The sequence below is a fragment of the Dendrobates tinctorius genome, unplaced genomic scaffold, assembly GCF_039654945.1.
Source record: "Dendrobates tinctorius isolate UK_male_01 unplaced genomic scaffold, ASM3965494v1 ptg000171l, whole genome shotgun sequence".
Classification (NCBI taxonomy): domain Eukaryota; kingdom Metazoa; phylum Chordata; class Amphibia; order Anura; family Dendrobatidae; genus Dendrobates; species Dendrobates tinctorius.
The window spans coordinates 12474188-12495239 of NW_027361838.1; the positions used below are offsets into that span (position 1 = coordinate 12474188).

At 41.0% G+C, this 21052-nt stretch overlaps 1 protein-coding gene across 3 annotated transcripts in view; it reads left to right on the forward strand.

Annotated features, from left to right (window-relative positions):
- Positions 1-21052, forward strand: part of SMCHD1 (structural maintenance of chromosomes flexible hinge domain containing 1) — a 636391-nt gene that overhangs the window by 483213 nt on the left and 132126 nt on the right. For all 3 annotated transcript variants that reach the window (XM_073550884.1, XM_073550885.1, XM_073550886.1), the window contains 6 exons: positions 10440-10519; positions 11042-11199; positions 12955-13070; positions 16039-16100; positions 20508-20595; positions 20687-20818. In XM_073550884.1, the coding sequence (XP_073406985.1) occupies positions 10440-10519; positions 11042-11199; positions 12955-13070; positions 16039-16100; positions 20508-20595; positions 20687-20818 (636 nt within the window). The remainder of the gene's footprint in view (positions 1-10439; positions 10520-11041; positions 11200-12954; positions 13071-16038; positions 16101-20507; positions 20596-20686; positions 20819-21052) is intronic.

Sequence of the window (21052 nt, forward strand, 5' to 3'; positions counted from 1 at the left end):
CAAAATTAGGGGGGTCGGCTTATACACGAGTATATACGGTAGTCAGACTGTCTGATAAATTCCCTCAATGTCGGCGGATCTTCATTTATCCAGTATCTGGCGATCAGTTTTCGTGCAATATATAATAATCCAGCTATAGCCACTTTATATTTATTATGTACCTGGACCTCCTCCATATATTCCAGTATACACACCACAGGATCCCTCTCAATCCTACAACCATACGCGCCTCCTATGGCATTAAGCACCGCCGTCCAATATGGGTTCAGATTTGGACACTGCCATAACATATGGAGAATTCCAGCCCCCTCCGTTCGGCACCGAGGACACTCAGAAGTCTGTCTCAGACCCGCTCTATACAGCCGTTCAGGAGTCCTATATTCTCTATGGAGTACATATATCTGCGAGAGTCTTCCCAGTTCACTCAGCGATAATTGGGGTATATATTCCATAATCACTTCCCATTTATCTTCCTCTAACCTACCCAACTCCCTCCTCCCATTTTCCCTGTGCTCTAATAGGGTAATTATTTAAAAAAGTATGCATTAGATCCTTATAAATGCCCGATACTACCCCTTTTGTTCCACCCTCTACACAGACATAATCAATCAATATATCCTTGTGAATCTCCATATTCATCGTCCTACTCTGCGTAACATAAGCATGCCTAAACTGCCCACATTGAAATCTGCAGACCTCCTGTAGCCCATAATCTTCCTGCAACTTTCCAAAGGGCACCAGTCCCTGCACGTCCTGCACCTGAACCATGTACTGTATTCCCAGTCTCATCCAATTTTTAAATTCTCCCATTTTAACAAATTCCGGTAGAGTCTCGTTTTGCCATATCAGGGAAAAATTTGTCAAGTGTTCCAAACCCCTAATCTTTTTAATTGCCTCCCAGACTTTATGTATCCGCTCTAAAGTAGGATACATCAAACCTAACTTCCTAAAACTTCCTGCCTCCAATCCCTGAACCAAGGGATCCCTCCCCATCACCTGAACCAAGACCCTTTGTGTTGAACCAGCCCCAGACACATCCCTCCACCCCCTCATCTCTTGGCCCTGAGCAGCTAAGTAGTAAATCCAAGGGTTCGGAAGCACCAGTCCCTCTCCATCCTTGGGCTTCTGCAATATCTCAAGTCTGATCCTTGGCTGCTTTTTTCCCCATACAAGATCCCTAAATATAGAGTCAATAGTACGAAACCACCACCTAGGGAACCAGACAGGGGCATTTTGCAAGACGCATAGCAGTTGAGGCATCAAAATCTTAATCAGATTAATTCTTCCCACTACTGAAAGATACAGTTTACACTACGCCCCTACTTTACTCCTAAACTTACTCAGCAGTGGAATCAGATTCAAATCTGCATAGCTAGAAATCGGAAGTGCCACCTGAATGCCCAGGTATTTAAACTGTCGCACCACTGCCAACCTACTACCCTCCCCTGACACTGGCAAATCAACAACACAATCATCTACAGCCATGACAGTGGATTTTTCCCAGTTAATTTCTAATCCCGATATAGACCCAAATGTTTCCATTGCTCTCAACAACGACTCTCCGGACTCTCCGGAGTCCTCCAAATAAAGCAACACATTATCTGCATACAGTGATACTTTTTCTTCTACCAAGCCATATCTGAACCCTTTAACCAAAGCCGTCCTCCTAATTGTCTGCGCCAGGGGCTCCACTGCCAAAGCAAAAAGTAGCGGGGACAGCGGACACCCCTGCCTAGTCCCCCTATGAAGCGCAAAACTCCCAGACATTTGCCCGTTAACTCTGACCCTAGCGGTCGGGGAAGTATATAGCAACCGTATCCATGAAATAAAGGTCGGCCCAAAACCAAAGCATTCCAATAACCTCCAAAGATATTGCCACTCAACACTATCAAACACTTTACGCGCATTAAATGAAACCACAACCCTACTGCCCCTATTGTCCGACGGCAGCTGCAAATTCAGGAAAAGTCTATGCAAATTAATCGCCGTACACTTATTTGGCATAAATCCGGATGGACAAGATCCTGAACCACACCCGCCAAACGGTTAGCCAAAATTTTTGCCAAAATCTTTACATCCACCATCAGCAACGAGATGGGCCTATAAGATTCTGCCAACCTCGGATCTCTTCCCTCTTTCGGAATAACCACCACCACCGCCTCCCTCATGGACGCTGGTAATTCACCCTCCTAAAGAGCCTCTTCAAAAACCTTTTGCAGTCTGGGTGTTACCATCTCAAATAATTGTTTGTAAATTTCACTCGGGATACCATCTGCCCCCGGGGCCCTATTATTAGCCATAGATGTAATAGCCATTTCAATCTCTTCTTTTGTTATGGGCACCTCCAGTCTCCCCCTATCACAGTCTTTAATCCTCGGGAGCCCTGCTTCCTGAAGAAAACCCTCTATGTCCCCAAATGAATCCCCCCGATCCCGAAGAATATAACTGATTATAGAATCCTCCAAAATACACTGTGTCCCCCACCTCCCTTCCCTCATCAGTCTTCAATTTATATACATAAGACTATTCCCTCTGCGCCGCTACCACCACTGACAACAGATTCCCCACTTTTTCACCTTCATCATAAAATTGCTTTTTCTGGAAGGCCCTCCTCCTCTCTGCTTTCCTCAAATACACCTTATTGACCTCTTCCTGTGCATCCCTTAGGCTACTCTGATTTTCTGCTGACGGGTCCAGTACCATATCCCTCTCCACCCTCTCTAAGGTTTCTATTATTTTCTTGTCTTCTAGCTGAGATTTCGACCTACACCTGGAAATCTCTCGAAGCAAAAGACCCCTTAGGACCGCTTTCATAGCGTTCCACACCACCCGACTATCAGCACTCCCTTCATTAATCCGCAAATACTCCTCCAATTCTTCTCCAATTCTTCCTTGATAATATTCATATCAATATATTCCAGCCACACTGGGTTCAACTTCCACCCACCTCCCTTCCCAATCTTCCCCCCTATCCGTCTAATGGACAATTCTATAGGCTTATGGTCTGAAATCACCCTTGGGAGGTATTCCACTCCACAGACCAGTTGTGTCATTAGTTCATTCCCCAGTGCCATATCTATTCGTGTGAGAGACCCATGCGTCGCAGAATAGCAAGAGTATCACACTGCATTCTCATTTCTCACCCTCCACAGGTCCATCATTCCAATCTCTTTAATATAATTCCCAAATGCCGGCAATTTCCTAATGCTTTTACCTGCACTCTGTTTATGTCTATCCCACCCCTCATCTATAACATTATTGAAATCAGCAATAACAAGTAATGGTAATCCCGTACCCCGCTTAAATAATTCCATAACCACACATAACTTTTTCCCGCTATATGGCGGTGGTATGTACATAGCTACTATACATAGTGATTGCCCATAGATTTTACAAACAACAAAAATATACTGTCCTTCACTATAAACATGGCTTTCAATTTCTTCAAATGGCGTAGATGCTCCTATTAATAAAAAGACCCCTCTAGCATATGAAGAATATGTGGAATGATATGCTCTCCCAATCCAACTCCTCTTCTTCAACACCTCCACCTTTTCCCGTAGTAAATAAGTCTCCTGGAGGCATAGAATATCTGGCCTCCTCTTCCTAGCATATTCCATGATCGCTGTTCGTGTTCCCTCTGACAGTCCTCTTACATTCCAACTAAGGATTTTAATTCTATCACCCATCATACAATTCTATACATACAAGTTCCCGACCCTTGAAAATATCTTGCAGCTCTCCATATGCAATAAAACTCTTCCCTAAACAATTAACCCCTCTCCTCCCCCCCATATACAGTAACCCAACAAACCATAACAGTTCTCCCGTTGTATTTTTCCCTCTCTTACCAGAGAGTGGGGACTCCAACGTCTAGCTACCCTATAAACGTTACCTCTGAACTACTATCTACCTAAAACTCTCCCACACCTTCTCTGCATATGCATATAGACATTATTATTACAATCAGTCCCTCCATAGTTCAAATCAGTTAATATGCAGGAACCAGAAACCTCCATATAACAGCACCGTCTTTTAGTTTCTTCTTGTCAAAAAACGACATGACACAGAGCGGCATTTCACTCCGCTCACTTCCCTCTGTCCTTATCCACCCGGAGCCGCTTGTTGTTTAAGTCAAGCCATTTCACAGCGTCCTCTGGGGTTTGGAAAAAATGCACTGTTCCCATGGCCACAACCCTGAGATTTGCCGGATATTAGGTTGAGTAAGCCAAAGCCAAGTCTCTTTCTTTTCTTCACTGCACCATATTGCATCGTCTGCTTTTGCACCTCGGCTGAGTAATCAGGATAAATGGAAATCTTTTGGCCATTAAAGGGAATCTGTCACCCATATTTAGTGATATCATGTTAAGATATCACTAAATTGTGCTTCCCATAAGGGTTCTATTCGGGGTTTTGACTCCCCCCGACCCCGCACCTGTGAGGCATAAGTACCATTTTTAGCTTGTTGGTGATGCATGCAAACCGCCCTGGTCCGGTTCAATGTGCGTGGCTTAGCGGTTGTTCTCCCCCCCACCTCCTCGGCTTGCTTCACATAATCTTCGTCTGTGAATACCACAGACGCCATTGGTTTCCGCGCTTGCGCAATGTAAAGGCCCCCGGCGCCTGCGCAGTATGCTTTGCCCAACTGTGGGAAAAGCATAAAATTGCTACTGCGCAAGCGCCGGTATTTTCCAGCGCGATCTATGCCCCGGAAGTGTATCCTGCATGTGAAGACTTCCGAGGCATAGACCGCGCTGGAAAATACCGGAGCTTGCGCAGAAACGATTTTATGCCTCGCCTACAGTTGGGCAAAGAGTTTGATTCCGTACCTGGCTCTCTTACTGGGCAGGTATTGACGGAATCACAGCCTTCCCTTGAAATGAACCCAGGACTCATCCACGCAGATGTCCCTTTGGGCACGTACACTTCAGCAAACTTTTTGGTGAAGTGTTCGATGACCAGCCGAACTTTGAAAAGATGGTCAAAGTTGGGGTCATCTCGTGCGGGACACTGTGCATTATCAGTATAATGCAGAAATTTGTGGATGGCCTCAAAACGCGTCCAGGCGATAACCATTAGGAACACTGGAGTGTTATATAAAATATAAACACTTCAATATTGCCGAAGTTCGGGCTTCTTCAAGATCCCCATATGGAGGACCAGGCCCCAAAACTGCGTCATTTCAACTGCGTCTACAGGAGACCAGTTTGAAAATGATGAACGCGGGTTTTGTTCCAAAAATTGACAAGCGTACAAATTAGTTTGCTCCACCATGAGGTTAATAAAATTCTCAGAGAAAGACTTTGGAAAAAGTCAATTTCTGTGAGGCCGGTGGTCTCAAACTTGATTGCTGATTCTGCCACAAAATCAGGAATCAGTGGCTGTTGCTTAGGCCTATTCCTCCCATTCTGTATATGCTTTTTTCATTTTTATTGCCCAGATGTAGTACTTTGCATTTTTCCCTGTTAAAAACCATTCTGTTAGTTGCTGCCCACTTCTCCAGTTTATTTATATCTTTTTGAATCCTCTCTCTCTCTTCTCTAGTATTAGCTATCCCTCCTAGCTTTGTGTCATCAGCAAATTTAATCAGTTTACCCTCAATTCCTTCATCTAAATCGTTGATAAAGATGTTGAACAATACAGGGCCCAGGACAGAGCCCTGTGGTACCCCACTTGAGACATTCTTCCAACTGGATGTGCAGCCATTTACGACCACTCTTTGGGTCCGATCACTAAGCCAGTTATGAATCCACCTAACAGTTGCCTTATCCATTCCATACTTAGTCATTTTTTCAATAAGGATTGTATGAGATACTTTGTCAAATGCTTTGCTGAAGTCAAGATATACTATATCTACAGCATTTCCTTGATCCACCCAATCAGTGATTCCGTCATAGAAGGAAATTAAGTTAGTCTGACATGACTTATTAGTTACAAACCCATGCTGACTCTGTTTAATCACTTCATTCTTATCCAGGTACTGACATACATGTTGTTTAATAATTTGTTCAAAGATCTTTCCTGGTATAGAAGTCAGACTCACCGGCCTATAGTTGCCTGGGTTCACCTTCTTCCCCTTTTTGAAGATAGGAACAACATTTGCTCTTCTCCAGTCTTCTGGGACTTCTCCTGTTCTCCAAGAATTTTCAAAGATTATGGAGAGGGGTTCAAAAATTTCTTCTGCTATCTCCTTCAGTACTCTGGGGTGTAATTCATCTGGACCTGGAGACTTGAATTCATTTAGGTTAGCTAAGTGTTTCCTCACTATCTTTCTGTTTATAGATATCCTGGATTCTTCTATTCCCTTAATAGGACAGTGAAGAACAGTTGATGTTACATTTCCTTTCTGAGAGAAAACAGATGCAAAATAGGAATTTAAAAGTTCGGCCTTCTCAACATCCTGTCTTACCATTTCATCATTTTCATCCTGTAAAAATCCTATAGCATCTTTGACTTTTTTCTTTTACTTTTGACATATCCCCAAAATCCTTTATTATTGCTTTTGACATCTCTTGCAAGCCTCAATTCATTGTCAGCTTTACTAATCTGATTTGTGCCCTGCAGGTTCTGCAGACAGCATTATATTCTTGTTTAGATATGCCTCCCTCTTTCCATTCTATAAACATTTTTTTCTTCCTTTTTAGCATGTGCTTAAGTTCTGTGTTCATCCATCCTGGTTTCCTTAAATGCTTCCTATTCTTCCCTCTTTTCGGAATTGTTAACAATTGTGCTTTGAGAATTTCATTTTTCAAGATTTCCCATCCTTCCTGGACATTTTTGTCTTTAAGGATATCCAGCCATTGGATCCCCCCAATTCTCTATCTGAATCCCTTAAAATCTGCCTTTCTGAAATCTAACCTTGACGTCTGAGTCTTCACAGGTCTTCCTCCTCTAGTTATCCAAAATTCTAAAATAGCATGGTCGCTACCTCCTAGGGTCCCAGCCAGTTTTACCTCCTCAACCATTTCCTCCCTGTTTATAAGGATTAGATCCAAGGTAGCAGTTCCCCTTGTTTTCTCCCCTACCTTTTGGAAGATAAAGTTGTCAGCAAGAGAGGATAAGAATTTCCTTGACCTGTTAGTTTTGCCTGAGAGAGATTCCCAACAAATGTCTGGATAGTTGAAATCTCCCATGACAACTATGTCATATTTTTTGGATAACTTGGCCATTTGATGCATAAAGAGTTCATCCATATCTTCAGCTTGCACAGGCGGTCTGTAGTAAATGCCTACAATGGTGTCCTTTCCATTGTTCTGTCCTTGTATTCTTACCCAAACAATTTCCACAGAGCTCCCAGTCTCTGAAGCTTCAATCTCTGTGCAGATATACGCGTTTCTAACATACAATGCGATACCTCCTCCTCGTTTATCAAGTCTGTTTCTTGCAAATAAGTTGTATCCTTCTAGTCTTGTATTCCAATCATGTGTATTGTCCCACCAAGTTTCAGTGATTCCAATGACATCATATTTCTTTTCCTGTGTTAGTAGTTCCAATTCTCCTTGTTTGTTGCCCATGCTTTGTGCATTAGTATAGAAACATTTTAGTTTGTGATTGGTTTCTCTTTCTCCAATATTTTTATTAATTAGATTCTTTTGTCTTTGTTCTTCCTTTCCACTTCTAATAGCAGAGTTCTCAATAGCATTTGTCAGGTGTATGTTTGTTTTTTTTCTGGTCTTTTGCTTCCCTTCCCATATTGTTCTAGTTTAAAGCTCTCCTTACAAGTGTAGCAAGGCGACTTCCAAATACATGTTTTCCAGTCTTCGTAAGGTGCACCCCATCTCTAGCAAGTATTCCATCGTATAGGTAATTCACTTCGTGATCCAGAAATCCAAATCGTTGCTGATGGCACCATTGACATAGCCAGTTGTTCACCTGCAGAATCTTATTCCACCTCCTTGTTCCATGGCCATCCACTGGGAGGTTGGAAGAGAAGACCGCCTGCGCTCCCAATTTTCAGGGGCGAGTTCCATACGGGGAGCGCTGGATCAGCTGCAGGCATGGTGGGCGCTGCCTCATCTTCTGTCCTGGAGCGTCTTCATGGCGGTTCCGCAGGACCCGAGGGGGAAAATGAGGAGGGGGAAGAGGATGAAGAATCAGAATAATAAAGAAAAGTGGGATCCTCTCCCTCGCTATCAGTGTCGGAGGCAAGGAAAGAAAATGCCTCCTCCATTGAATAGCGCTGTTGGGACGAATTTGATGACATTTTTGTGTGAATATGGTGCTTGGGTGTACTTTATTGAAAACTGTATGTGTGGGGGGGGTAGTGATTGGTGTAAACTATTCTGTAAAGAAAAAGCTGTGGAAAAAAAGTCTAAAACAGCAAGCCCTAGCTCTGATAAGTGAACTGCGTGTCACTTATCAAAATTAGGCTGCTGGATTTGCGCACTGGGGTGGCGAAAATAAGTGTCTAAAACAGCCGGCATAAGCTCTGATAAGTGAACTGTTTTACTTATCAAAGTTCGGCAGCAGCTGTATGTGCGCACGGGGGTGGCACAAGGGGGGGGAACCGCAGGCATAACCTCTGATAATTGAACTTCGTCACTTATCAAAAGTTTGGCGGCTGGGGAATGTGTGTGCGGAGTTGGCGCTAAGGCAGCTGAGAAAAAAAAGGGAGCATGAGTGTTGATCAGTTAACTGCCTCACCAATCAACGCTCGGCGGCTGCACAAAGGGGGGTTGGAGGTGGGTTAAAAAGGGGAATGGGGGATTGGGTGGATGAAGAGAGATTGGGTAGGGATCAACAGTTAGGGTTGTAGTTAGGTGGCACAAAGGAGGGTGAAAAAAATTAAAACCGGCAGGCACAAGCTTTGATAAGTGATGTGCGTCTACGGAATGTGTGTGGGATTGGGGGATGGAGATAAATTGGGGGGTGAAGATAGATTGGGCAGCGGATCAGGTAACATTTACAGTTGGCATTTTTTTCTTTCTTCTCTCTCCTTTTTTTCTGCAGATATTGTGATGCTACAGGTTGCTGTGTCACCACAATACCCAGCACAGGAGCTCTTGCTGCGACTGACCTCTGCAGGTATCCTCAGCTAGAGTGATGACCCCTGCAGGTCAGAGGCAGGTCACAGAGCGGTCACATCGCTGCTGTGACCTGTCATTGGTGGGATCGAATGATAGCATCGATCCACCAATCCTTGCTCTGCCTGGTGACCATGGCAACTGCCAAGGATCGGCGCTCACAGCTCTGATTTCTAGGCAGGTCATGGCCAGGTCACCAGCAGGGCACAGAGCGGTCGCAGCGTGACAGCAGCTGTGCCCTGTGGTTGGCGCGATCGATGTTATCTAATACAGCACTGATCCGTGCCTGTACTGGCAGGGCACAGCGGCGATCACAGTGCTCTGGGGGCGGGATCGCAGCCCGGGAGGCCGACGCCATCTTCCCTAAGGTGAGATGGCATCGGAATTTTAATGCGATCACCGCGACTTGTCGCGGTATCGCATTAAAGGACTCTACGTACTATTCTGTCCACGGTCATACGGGCATGGGTACCGTGGAGGGGTTAGTGTGTCGGATGTCAGAAAGGGGTTAAGTAACTTTTTTTATAGTCAATTATATGCTGGACACTTTTTACTTAATAATTAGACTTATCTGTAGTTGAATTCTTGTTAATTAGAAATGTGTAGTCTAAGCTTTCTTTGCCCCTAAGATTTTCATTGGTGTGTACTAATTTTTGCAACATGTTCTTGATTTAATTTATTATGAATATTGCTTTTCTGGGTGTGCAAAATGACAAATCTTGTTTGCGTTCAGTGGCCCAATGTTTGTGGGAGTATTTTGTAGTATGGTTTCCCATAAAAAATGTTGATTCTGAAAGAAAACTAAAAGTTTTCTGACAAACCTGTTGGAATTTGCTCATTTATGCTTCAGTGTATACACACACAGCTCTACTATCTACACACTCCATTCTGCTACATGCACATGTGCACACAAAACTTTGCTAATATACTCACACGCAGCTCAGCTACATCAACACACTTATGCGGCAAACACAACCACAATTTTAAATTTTTTTCCCAAGACATGTGGTTTATCACATGACCTGAAAGGTCCTTTCCCTAGCTAGGACCTGCTGCATCCGTGCTGTTTTAGAGATGTGCAGGTCCTGGTAGCGTTCTCTCCTGCCCTTCACCGATCATATAGACCCGTGTTGTACAGGAGGAGAGAGAGTAGTTCTCTCATTGTTTCTGAAGGACGCTGCTTCTGCATTCTGCTCGATTATAGAAAGCTGCCTCCAAACTATTAACAAACACACACTTTTTAGGGGAGAATTTTTTGCTAAAAAGTTTAAAAAATACAGTGATGCCATCTTCACAGGGGTGTGCAAATGTGTAGGGCATACCCTCTAACTTTTTAGGTTTGTTTGGGGTTTCTTTTTTCTTGTTACCATTAATTGATGTTATCTTATGTAACCTATTTCTCAAAATATATTATAGATGAGTCCTTTTGTTCAGCAGCCTAAAACTGATGCTAATGGTCAAGTGAATATGGGACTGGTTACTTTCACTGTGCCTAAGTAAGTGACCTTTGTGTAACTGTATATGAAAAGTGAACTGTAATTCATAAAAAATATTCATGATAAAGATTGGTTATTGTGAGGCTGACCCTAATTAAAAATGGGTTCTTCTGCAGACACTGAGAAACGAATGAATTTTAGCTTAGTATTTTCAAAAAGTCATAACCAAATGTACACTTATGCACTTCAGAGAGTCATCCTCTCCATGGTGTTAACTTGGTCTTTGATTTGTTGAATGATGTTTCTGTTTTTGCCTAAAATGAACCTAAATTATGGATGCCATCCTCCTGGGGTGGGTGAGCATGGTTTTTCAATCGCTAATGATCCAGTAATAATGGACACAAGGGGAGACATCCTTCCAGTGAGCAATATGTTACAGATAGTCTTTCTGTCACTGTCTTGCTCAAATTAACAAGGTTGGATCTGCCCCTAGAAGTCATTTGTAAAGTTGATAGGATTCTTGTGTAAAGAGACATGTACAAAATTGTTCCTAGTACTAAAAATATGTTGTTTTCATTTTAGGGGAGTGTATTATTTGCAGTTTAAAGCTGTGAATAACAAGAATATTCTGGATAGTTCTAAAATAAAGATTAAAGTTGTAACAGATCCTGATAAACCAGCCATTGTTTCTGTAAAATTTGATAAGGGTGTAGATTTTACTGCTGGAGGTATTTTTCCTGGTAAGTATGATATATCCATTCTTTAGATTTTGTCTCATGAAGTACATTGTAAAAAGAGTAGAACGAAAAAATGAAATAATCAAACAATACTGGAAAATAGGGTCTTGTACAGTAGTAATGAAGATGTAGTAAAGAATCCCTTAATATCTGCAATAGTTGAGCGGTATATATATCACATCTACCACACCCTTAGACCCAGCAGTGGATGGTGCATGCACTGCTCTTGTACAGTAGATAAATATTCCTTTGATTCATTTTCTATCTTAATGGAGGGAAGATTATTCATATATTGTGGAAAAGATCTCTGAAAACTTTAGGAAATACTGTAGATTTATATTCTGCTGCGGATAATGAACAGATTTCACGAATGCAAATACAAAGGGAAATAAAATCTGCATCAGAAGCTAGTATATTGTGGGTTTGCTAATGATTTCTCTGTAGTAATTCAGGTCTGTATAAATAAAACCCTTGTTGGTGATTGCAGTGTTTGCCAAATCTGGCAAATTCATGTGATAAGTGTAAAACTACATCAGCTGCAACAATATTGTTTACTATTATAGTGCTTACTACCAGTAAACTTATAATTTGTACTATAAAGTAATCATGATGTACTTGTAGGCTGATATGTCTGCTGCATGATATAGCACAGTAGGAGCTGAGCAAATAAATTTATTATTTTTATTTATTTTTAACCTTTTATCCTTAGATGAGGAGTCCAGTGGGCAGTCTGACAGAGTGATTGACAGCCTTCCTAGTATTACTGTATGGAAATTGGATTGATGTTAATCACTAAGTAGGACTGCCTACTGAACTAATGGAAAGCAGGGATCTTAAGAAATAGACTAATACTATATGTTATCTCAAAAGACTATGTATCAATCTACTCAGCTCGTTTTGCCCCATAGCGTGATGCTTGTATGTCATTCAGCACATATAACGTGAAAGGTTACCTTTAAGCATTTTTGTCTGTAAATTTTTCTTGTAGGTGGTTTGATTGCTATACCCGCCATAGAAATACCTGGATTGTAGCAGTGTACCAGCGCTAAGGAATAAATGTTTGAAGAAAAATGCAAATTAACTTTGAAGTTCTGTGGCAGCATCAGTGCACTTCAAGTGTCATCCCTCTTCACTACTTCCTGCTCAGCACCCTCTTCCTTTCCTTATTAACAGCTCATTGACTCAGCACAATAGCTCATGTATAGACTAGGGTCAGCACTAGATTCTTGAACTTCAGCATCAGTCTTGATGGGCCCTGTTCAATAGAGTAAGGTAAAGCTGTTAGCCGAGAGGATGGTAGACAGTGCAATCAGAGTGCACTTACAATCCCCCATATGCATTTTTAACGTAAATTTTCCCTGGCTGGTCAAACGGGAACTGACCAGAACTGGAAGTCTCATGGGTATGTATAAGGCCAACAGTTCAGGTCAGAAGATGCATGGTCCTTTCAGGGATTGCTGTACATACAAAGACAGTGAAACTTGAATTTGTGAATCCATATTAATTTTGCATTTTTCTTTGAATGTTCTTTTCAGCGCTTGGACACCTATTTTGCATGATACAGGTATCATTTTTATAAATTGTACAGCCATTTGACTGGTATCATTTATAAAATCGTTCTTACAAATACCCTTTAAATATTTATTCTCTGTATGTTTCAGGAGATTGCCTCCCATTTAACCAAGTACCCTCAACCCTCTGCACCCTGAAGCTTTAAATGACTAAATTTAATCTCAACTTTTTTTTTTTTTGCATTAGACTTTGTGGTTAGTATTCTTTCTGAAGATAGAGATGTCATCAAGAACCTGAACCCATCCTGCAGTGCCATGAAAATGTGGAAGTCACAAACAACTGGTGGAAAACCTCCAGCCACTGTAAGGACTCACAGCTTTAGATTTTATGAGATGTAAACAATTCTTAAAGGGATTGTCTAGTAAATTAGAATTGTTTTGAAAATGACACATTAGACCATTTATAATTGTCCCTAAAATTTCCCACTCTTCTATTATTTCAGTCCCTGCTTTTAATAACCACGGTCTGCATGGTTCATTTCTGTTTTGACTTGCACTAATCATTATTCCCTTTGTATCATGACATCAGACCTAATGACCAAAGAGGTTATTTTTTTTCCACTTTTAGCTGCACACCTTTTTGTTTTCCCACTGATGTATCATCATTATCATCATTATCATGATCAGTATTTTTTGATTACAGGAATTCTATGAATAATCCTGTGACTGCAAGTTGTCAACCAGAGGGCTACTGTCACGACTCTGTTGTCGGGTATCCCGGGGCTCCTTCCCTTTCTCTAGCGCTAAGGAGCTCCCTATCTATCCCTGCTCCCCGGATTATTTCTAATGGTGTAAACACCGGGGACACGTACTTTGCTGAGCTTCTGAAACCTGTTCCCTTACCCCACCCAGGGAAGCAGGGAGTAGAAGTGTATGGAAATACACCAACCAGACTAAAAAGGGAATACGTACAGGGACAAAGGAAAATACCAATCATATAAAATGTACACACCAACAACCGCGGGGAGTGAAGGAAGGGAAAAATCAAAGTAGAAGAAGAGTATTTGCACACAACCAAAACCAAGCAACAGTCTCTAGATAATTGCACCAAATGCCTCCCCAAACAGAAATCCTCCAACTCCTGAACCATGCAGCATGAAGCTATCTCTGGCAATGCCTGCTTGTCAGAGGCCAGTATAAATAGGAGAGGGGGAGAGGCCAACTGTAAATAGCTGAGAGCATCAAGCAGGTAAGCTTCCAGGAGCTCTTAACTGAACAGATTAACCCCTGCACTGCTGGAAGAAACATACACTGTTTGATATGAAGGGGAAGTGTGTCTAATCAGTGGAGGAATAGGAGAAATCAGGCAGTATGGTTTTCTGGCTCCTCTCTGTCAGGAAAACCCCTTGATAGGTACTTGATACAAGGATGGGGGACTGCTACAGTGAGGGAACTGAGAGGGGCGTGGAATAGATAGTTTAGGCACTTTTACCTTGATGATAAGATAAGATATGCAGCAAAGGGTTTGGGATTTGTCATTTAAGGCCCCGTTACACATAACGATGTCCCAGCGATCCCACCAAAGATCCGACATGGATGGGATCGCTGGGAGATCGTTAGGCTGATCGCTGGTGAGCTGTCACATAGACAGCCCCTCCAGCGATCAGGACCAGCGAGCAAGCTGGTTTCCAATGTAAACAGCGGGTATCTAAGAGCCGCGCGGCTCTACCCTAGATACCAGCGTGCACGCTGGTTTCCAATGTAAACATCGGGTAACTAAGAGCCGCGCGGCTCTTGAATACCCACTGTCTACCCTAGATACCAGCGTGCCCTGGTATCTAGGGTAAACAGCGAGTATCCAAGAGCCACACGGCTCTTAGTTACCCGATGTTTACATTGGAAACCAGCGTCGCTGATCGCTGGTCTTTCGCTGCCACATGCAGCGATGCGTGCTGGCCAGCGGGAGACCAACGATCAAAAAATGGCCCAGGACGATCGTGCACGATCAGCGATACCCGGCAGGGGGGCCGGTCGCTGATCCCCGTCACATACAGCGATATTGCTGGAGAGATCTCTGATGCGCCACAAAATCAGCGTTCTCGCTGCTGTGTGTGACGTGGCCCTTAGAATGACACTCAAACAACTTTGAAAACACAGTGGAGACACAGTGGATCAAAGACTCCAAAACAAACCATCTGACGCCCAGTAGGTATTACGCACATGTCTTATAAGGATTAGGGGCCAAACATTTAGATCAAGAAAAGGCTGTCTTAGTTGTAGACATCCCCTTTAATGTAGCAAAACACTTTGTACCAGAAAATTTTAAAAATGTCTTTTCAGAAGACATTTTCAATAGAACCCATTCTTCCACACAAACACTCTTCAAAACCTGATGGTCCCATGTGCTCCTATGAACTCTGAGCTTTAGTACTTTCCATAAATTTTCTATTGTATTCAGGTTAGGTGATTGACTGGGCCGTTCTAGCGGCTTTATTTTCTTTCTCTGAAATCAGTTGAGAGTTTCTTTGGCTGTGTGTTTGGGATCATTGACTTGCCGCAATGAAAATAAGTCTGTGAATTGGCAAGAAGGAGCGTGAGTTTTTCTCTGGAGCCTCAAAGACCCCCATAGACATAGACTCTGAAGACACAAACAATTTGCAAGGTGGTGTTCAGAATTAGTGCAAGTTAACAGTATTGCATCATTCACTACAGCGCTTACCGAAGAAGCTGCATCGGGAACCCGGATACCTGGAGCGCTCCCTATAATCAGCTTTTCGGCGCCGCACCTGCATGTGTCGCGGCTGTGTGAAAGCTGGTTTCATGACTTACCAAGGCTTTTTGCATATCTTTCTTCATGTGGTCAGTACTTTTTCCCTATGTCATTTCTCATTATTACACATAATTTTTGCAAATTGTCTCTTCAGAGAGGAAGAGGATTAGAACTCTGCTGCCACCTATAAGAAGTAGCAATACAATTGGTGGCACTAGAGTTCTAGTCCTCTTCCTCTCTGAAGAGGCAATTTGCATATTTCCCAGAGGAGCATTGCGGCTTTAAGTCTCCTCATTTCGGCATGCTTAGCATGTCAGTCTCCGCAAGGAGAAACAATATTTCTTGGACATAATTTTTGGACGTCTGTGGTTTGATTTTTTTGCCTGCGTGGATTGGATGGGTTGTTACTGACATCTAGTGATGATTTGTCAATAGGACCTTTAGAAATATATTTACTTAGAAAATTGGTGACTTGTTCTATACTTATTTCACTCGTTGTATAACACTGGACAACTATTTTCTAGCTGACCCTTTTAATTATGCAGGAATATTCTTTTGTAGGCAACAGTGTTTAACTGCAACAAACCAAGAGATGGTGATAAAGATGGCTGCTTCTATTTCAGGTAGGGATAATATATGCTTTTTTGTTGCTTCAAATCATAATCCATAAGATTACTATGCAGCTTAAACTGCGTTTAAATGTACGGGGTTCAGTCATGGTTGCATGTTTTTTTAAAGTACATATTTTTTCCATGTTTTCCTAGACCTGTACAAATTTTTTTCATGTTTTACTAGACCTATGGCTATGAAAAACTGCATTTCAATGTGTCTTTTGACAGAAAAACAGTTGATATGATAGAACATTGTAAGAATCAATATTTTAATTTTCTAAAAAAATATACGGTATACAGTCATATGTAAAAGTTTGGGCACCCCTATTAATGTTAACCTTTTTTCTTTATAACAATTTTGTTTTTTGCAACAGGTATTTCAGTTTCATATATCTAATAACTGATGGACTCAGTTATATTTCTGGATTCAAATGAGGTTTATTGTACTAACAGAAAATGTGCAATCTGCATTTAAACAAAATTTGACCGGTGCAAAAGTATGGGCACCCTTATCATTTTCTTGATTTGAACACTCCTAACTACTTCTTACTGACTTCCTGAAGCAATAAATTGGTTTTGTAACCTCATTGAGCTTTGAACTTTATAGCCAGGTGTATCAAATCATGAGAAAAGGTATTTAAAGTGGCCACTTGCAAGTAGTTCTCCGTCTCTGCTCCCATTGCACAACACAATTGCGATCGCGTTTTGCTAATGGTCTCTATAGTGACCCTGGGCCGAAAGATGGCCATGGGGTCACCCAGGGACAGTGGCCTTTAACCCCTTAAAGACCAAGCCACTTTATGGTTAATGACAGTGCCTTAATTTCGAAATCTGACCACTGTCACTTTATGTGGTTATAACTCTCGAACACTTCAACGTATCCCACTGATTCTGAGAATATTTTTCCGTGACATATTGTACTTTATGACAGTAGTAAAATTTCTTCAAAATTTCTTGTGTTATTTGTGACAGAAATGTTTATTTGGCAAAATTAGAGAATTTCACAATTTTCAAACTTTTAATTCTTATGCCCCTAAATCAGAGCATTATGTCACACAAAATAGTTAATAAATAATATTTCCCTCATGTCTACTTTACATCAGCACAATTTTTGAAACATAATTTTTTTTTTTGTTAGGAAGCTATAAGGATTAAAATTTGACCAGCAATTTCTAATTTTTTCAACAAAATTTAGAAAACCATTTTTTTTTAGGGACCACCCTACATTTGAAGTCACTTTGAGGAGTCAATATGACAGAAAATACCCAAAAGTGACACAATTCTAAAACCTGCACCCCTCAAGGTGCTCAAAAGGGTATCAGGTGAAAACGGAGCACAATATTTGTTGTGCAATTTCTCCTGGGTACACAGATACCTTATGTGTGGAGGAAGACCACTCTTTAGGTGCACAGCAGGGCTCGGAAGGGAAGGAGCACCATTTGAGTTTTTGAACATAAAATTGGATGGAATCGAGATCGGACGCCATGTCGCGTTTGAAGAGCCCCTGATGCACCTAAACAGTGGAAACCCCCAACATGTGACACCATTTTGGAAACTAGACCCCCCCCCCCATGGAACTGGTGGCTGTGTGGTGAGCACTTTGAACCCCCAAGTGCTGTGAAAGAAGTTAATAACTTAGAGCTGTGAAAATAAAAAAATCATATATTTTTATCCACAAAAATGATCTTTTTGCCCCAATTTTTTATATTTCCAAGGGTAACAGGAAAAATTGGACCTCAAAAGTTGAGGTGCAATTTGTCCTGAGTACGCCAATATTGACCCCATATGTGAGGGTAAACCACTGTGATCGCCTTTCTGCGATCTTTGAACAAATCCACAAAAGGTGAAGAATTGCTTTTATTTTTTACGCCGTTCCTCGTTCGGTATAAGTGATTAGGCAACTTTATTCTTCGGATCGGTGCGCTTACAGTGATACCAGATTTATATCCTTTTTTTATGTTTAGCTTCTGTCACACTAAAAGATGCTTTTTTTGTAAGAAGTTTTTGCATCGCCATATTTTGAGAGCTATAATTTTTCCATATTTCAGCCCACAGTCATGTGAGGGCTTGTTTTTTTGCGGGACGAGCTGACGTTTTTATTGGTACCATTTTTGGGCTCTTGAAATTTTTTGATCTCCTTCTATTCCGATTTTTGTGGAGGTAGAATGAACAAAAACCAGCAATTCAGGATTTTTTTCCCCCCATTCTGCGTGTCGTAAAATTAATAAGGTAGCTTTATTCTTCGGGTCACTACGATTACTGTGATAACTCATTTATATCTTTTTTTTATGTTGGCGTTTTTACACAATAAAAACTTTTAGAGAAAAAATAATTATTTTAGCATTGCTTTATTCTGGAAGCGATAAGTTTTTTTATTTGTCCGCTGATGGAGCTGTATGGCAGCTGTTTTATTGTGGGACAAGATGGCGTTTTCCGTTATACTATTTTTATTTATATTCGTCTTTTTGATAGCGTTTTATTCCACTTTTTCCAAGCGGTATGCATCATTTCCTACTTTTTTTTTTTTTTTTTTTTTTTTACGGCGTTCACTTAAGGGGTTAACTAGTGGGACAATTTTCTAGATCGTATTTTTACGGACTCGGTTGATACCACACGTGTACTTTTTTGTTTAATTTTTCTTTACATAAAAATGTATATTAGTGGATTTTTTATTCTTAATATTTTTTTTTACAGATTTTTTAAAAAAGTTTTCTTTTACCTAGTCCCCATTACGGGACTTTTACTTTTTTACTTTGAGTGCAGGTATAATACATTGCAATGCTCTAGCTCCCTGCACCAGCGCGCTGGTATCTAGCATACACTGCGGGTAACTAAGCGACGTGCGTCGCTTGTTACCCGCGTCATCGCTGCTGAGATCTGCCTGTTTGGCAGCTCACCAGTGATCATGTAGCGACACACCAGCGATCCTGACAAGTTCATATCGTTGTCGGGATCGCTGGTGATTCGCTATGTGTGACGGGGCCCTAAGAATTGCAGAGTATAAGATCTGTCAGTATAAAGTTGATGACCCATCCTGGGACAATGTAAAAAGTACAACAATAAGTTATTAAAAGTTGTCAAAATATAAAAAAAAAAGTCACAAAATAAAGAACAAAAAAAAGGAAAAATATTATTCCTATGAATACATTTTGTGTAAAATCAAAAATAAACAAAGTACACATATTTGGTATTGCTGCTTTCAGTACGACTCTACCTATGAAACTGAAACTGTCCCAATAATTAACCTCTTTAGTGTACACCATTAAAATAAATAAAAACAATGCTTTATCATCATACCGCTGAACAAAGTGTAGTAATCAAAAAGCCAGATATGAATAAAAAATGTATCTCTGAAAAAGTAATCATCTCCTGCAAAAAACAAGCCAGCATACAGCTTCGTCAGCAGAAAAATAAAAAACTTGTAGCTCTCAGAAAAAAGCAATGCCAATGCAAAAAAAATTTTTTTACTGTAAAACTTTTTATTGTGTAAAACCCCCAAAACGGCATAACCTACACCCCCCCCCCCCCCCCGGAAAAAAATTCTTGAATTACTGTTTTTTGTTGGTTCTGGCTTCCAAAAATCGTAATAGAAAGCGACCAAAAAATGGAATGTGCCCAAAAATGGTACCAATAAAAATGTCAACTCATCCCCCAAAAAACAAGACCTCACATAACTGTCGGCAGAAATATGGAAAAATTATAGCTATCTAAATATGGGGATACAAAAGCTTGATGGATCAGTGACCTGTCATTCATGCTGAAGGCACCGAGCACCAGCACAACAAGAAAAAGACTGCCCAAAGTCACGCCCCGCTGCACGGAGACATGATTACAGCAAAACTATAAACACTAATTACACAAGAACCACAAAATGGATTTCTTCACCACATGTCTAATTTTAATCAGTATTCCAGCACTAATGTGGTCCTGTCTGTAGTTTACATAGCAAAATACTGCTGACAGGCCTCTTCACACGTTCAGTACTTCGTCAGTATTTTACATCAGTAGTTGTAAGCCAAAATCAGGAGCAGATCAATCACAGGAAAAGTATAATGGAAAAATGTCACTACTTATGCATTTTTCACCCATTCCTGGTTTTGGTTGACAAATACTGAACGTGTGATCATGACTTAAGAGGAAAATGGACTCTTCAGAAATGGCCAGCTTTTTATTGTCTCAACTATTTTTTCTCTACTGGTCCTTCTCCATTTTCTTCATCTTGTAAGGTATTTGTAAAGGTTTGGCAGTATCCAAGGGTATTGTTGCTCCTTGGATCAAGAATACCATTGATGTGGCATATCACACCATGGGCAAGGCACTTTTGTTCTGAGCTACAAGAAACTTAGTACAATTTTTTTTTACTTTGAGATAATTCAAAGGTTTGCGTAGCCTTAAAGTTTGTACTTTATTTTGCTATAGGGATAAAATGATACCTGAACGTGTTGAAAAGTACTGCATCCAGTTTATGTATATGGCTGAGAAGGCTACTGTACTTTATAGTGAACAGGTTTGTAACCCTTTAAGTGCATGCATCTCTTGCTCAGTCTAGCATGGATTCTGAATCACACCATTTACTTAATTTTGTCTTTTATTTTTAGCTATTAATAGACGTGGTCGCCAACAATCCTGTGAAATTAGTTCCACTCCCCAACCCGGCCACCCCAACAGTGTCCAATGTTAAAGCTGAAGAAACTCGCACTTTAGTCAAGAATCTCTGGCTTAAGACTGTGGTAAAGTTGTGTTGTTGGTGTTATTTTTTCAAACAAATAATAATTTATGTATTCAGAAAATTATTATAAATAAAAAATTATGGCTGGGGGTAAATTGGGAAATTTTTGCACCTTCATTGCGGATTGCTTTTGTGCGACTATTTAAGGACTTGTTTTAGCTGTAAATTAAGTAGCCAAGTTGCGGACAAGTCACATGTCGTGTGCAACTTGAATTGAAGTCTATGGCAAATGTGT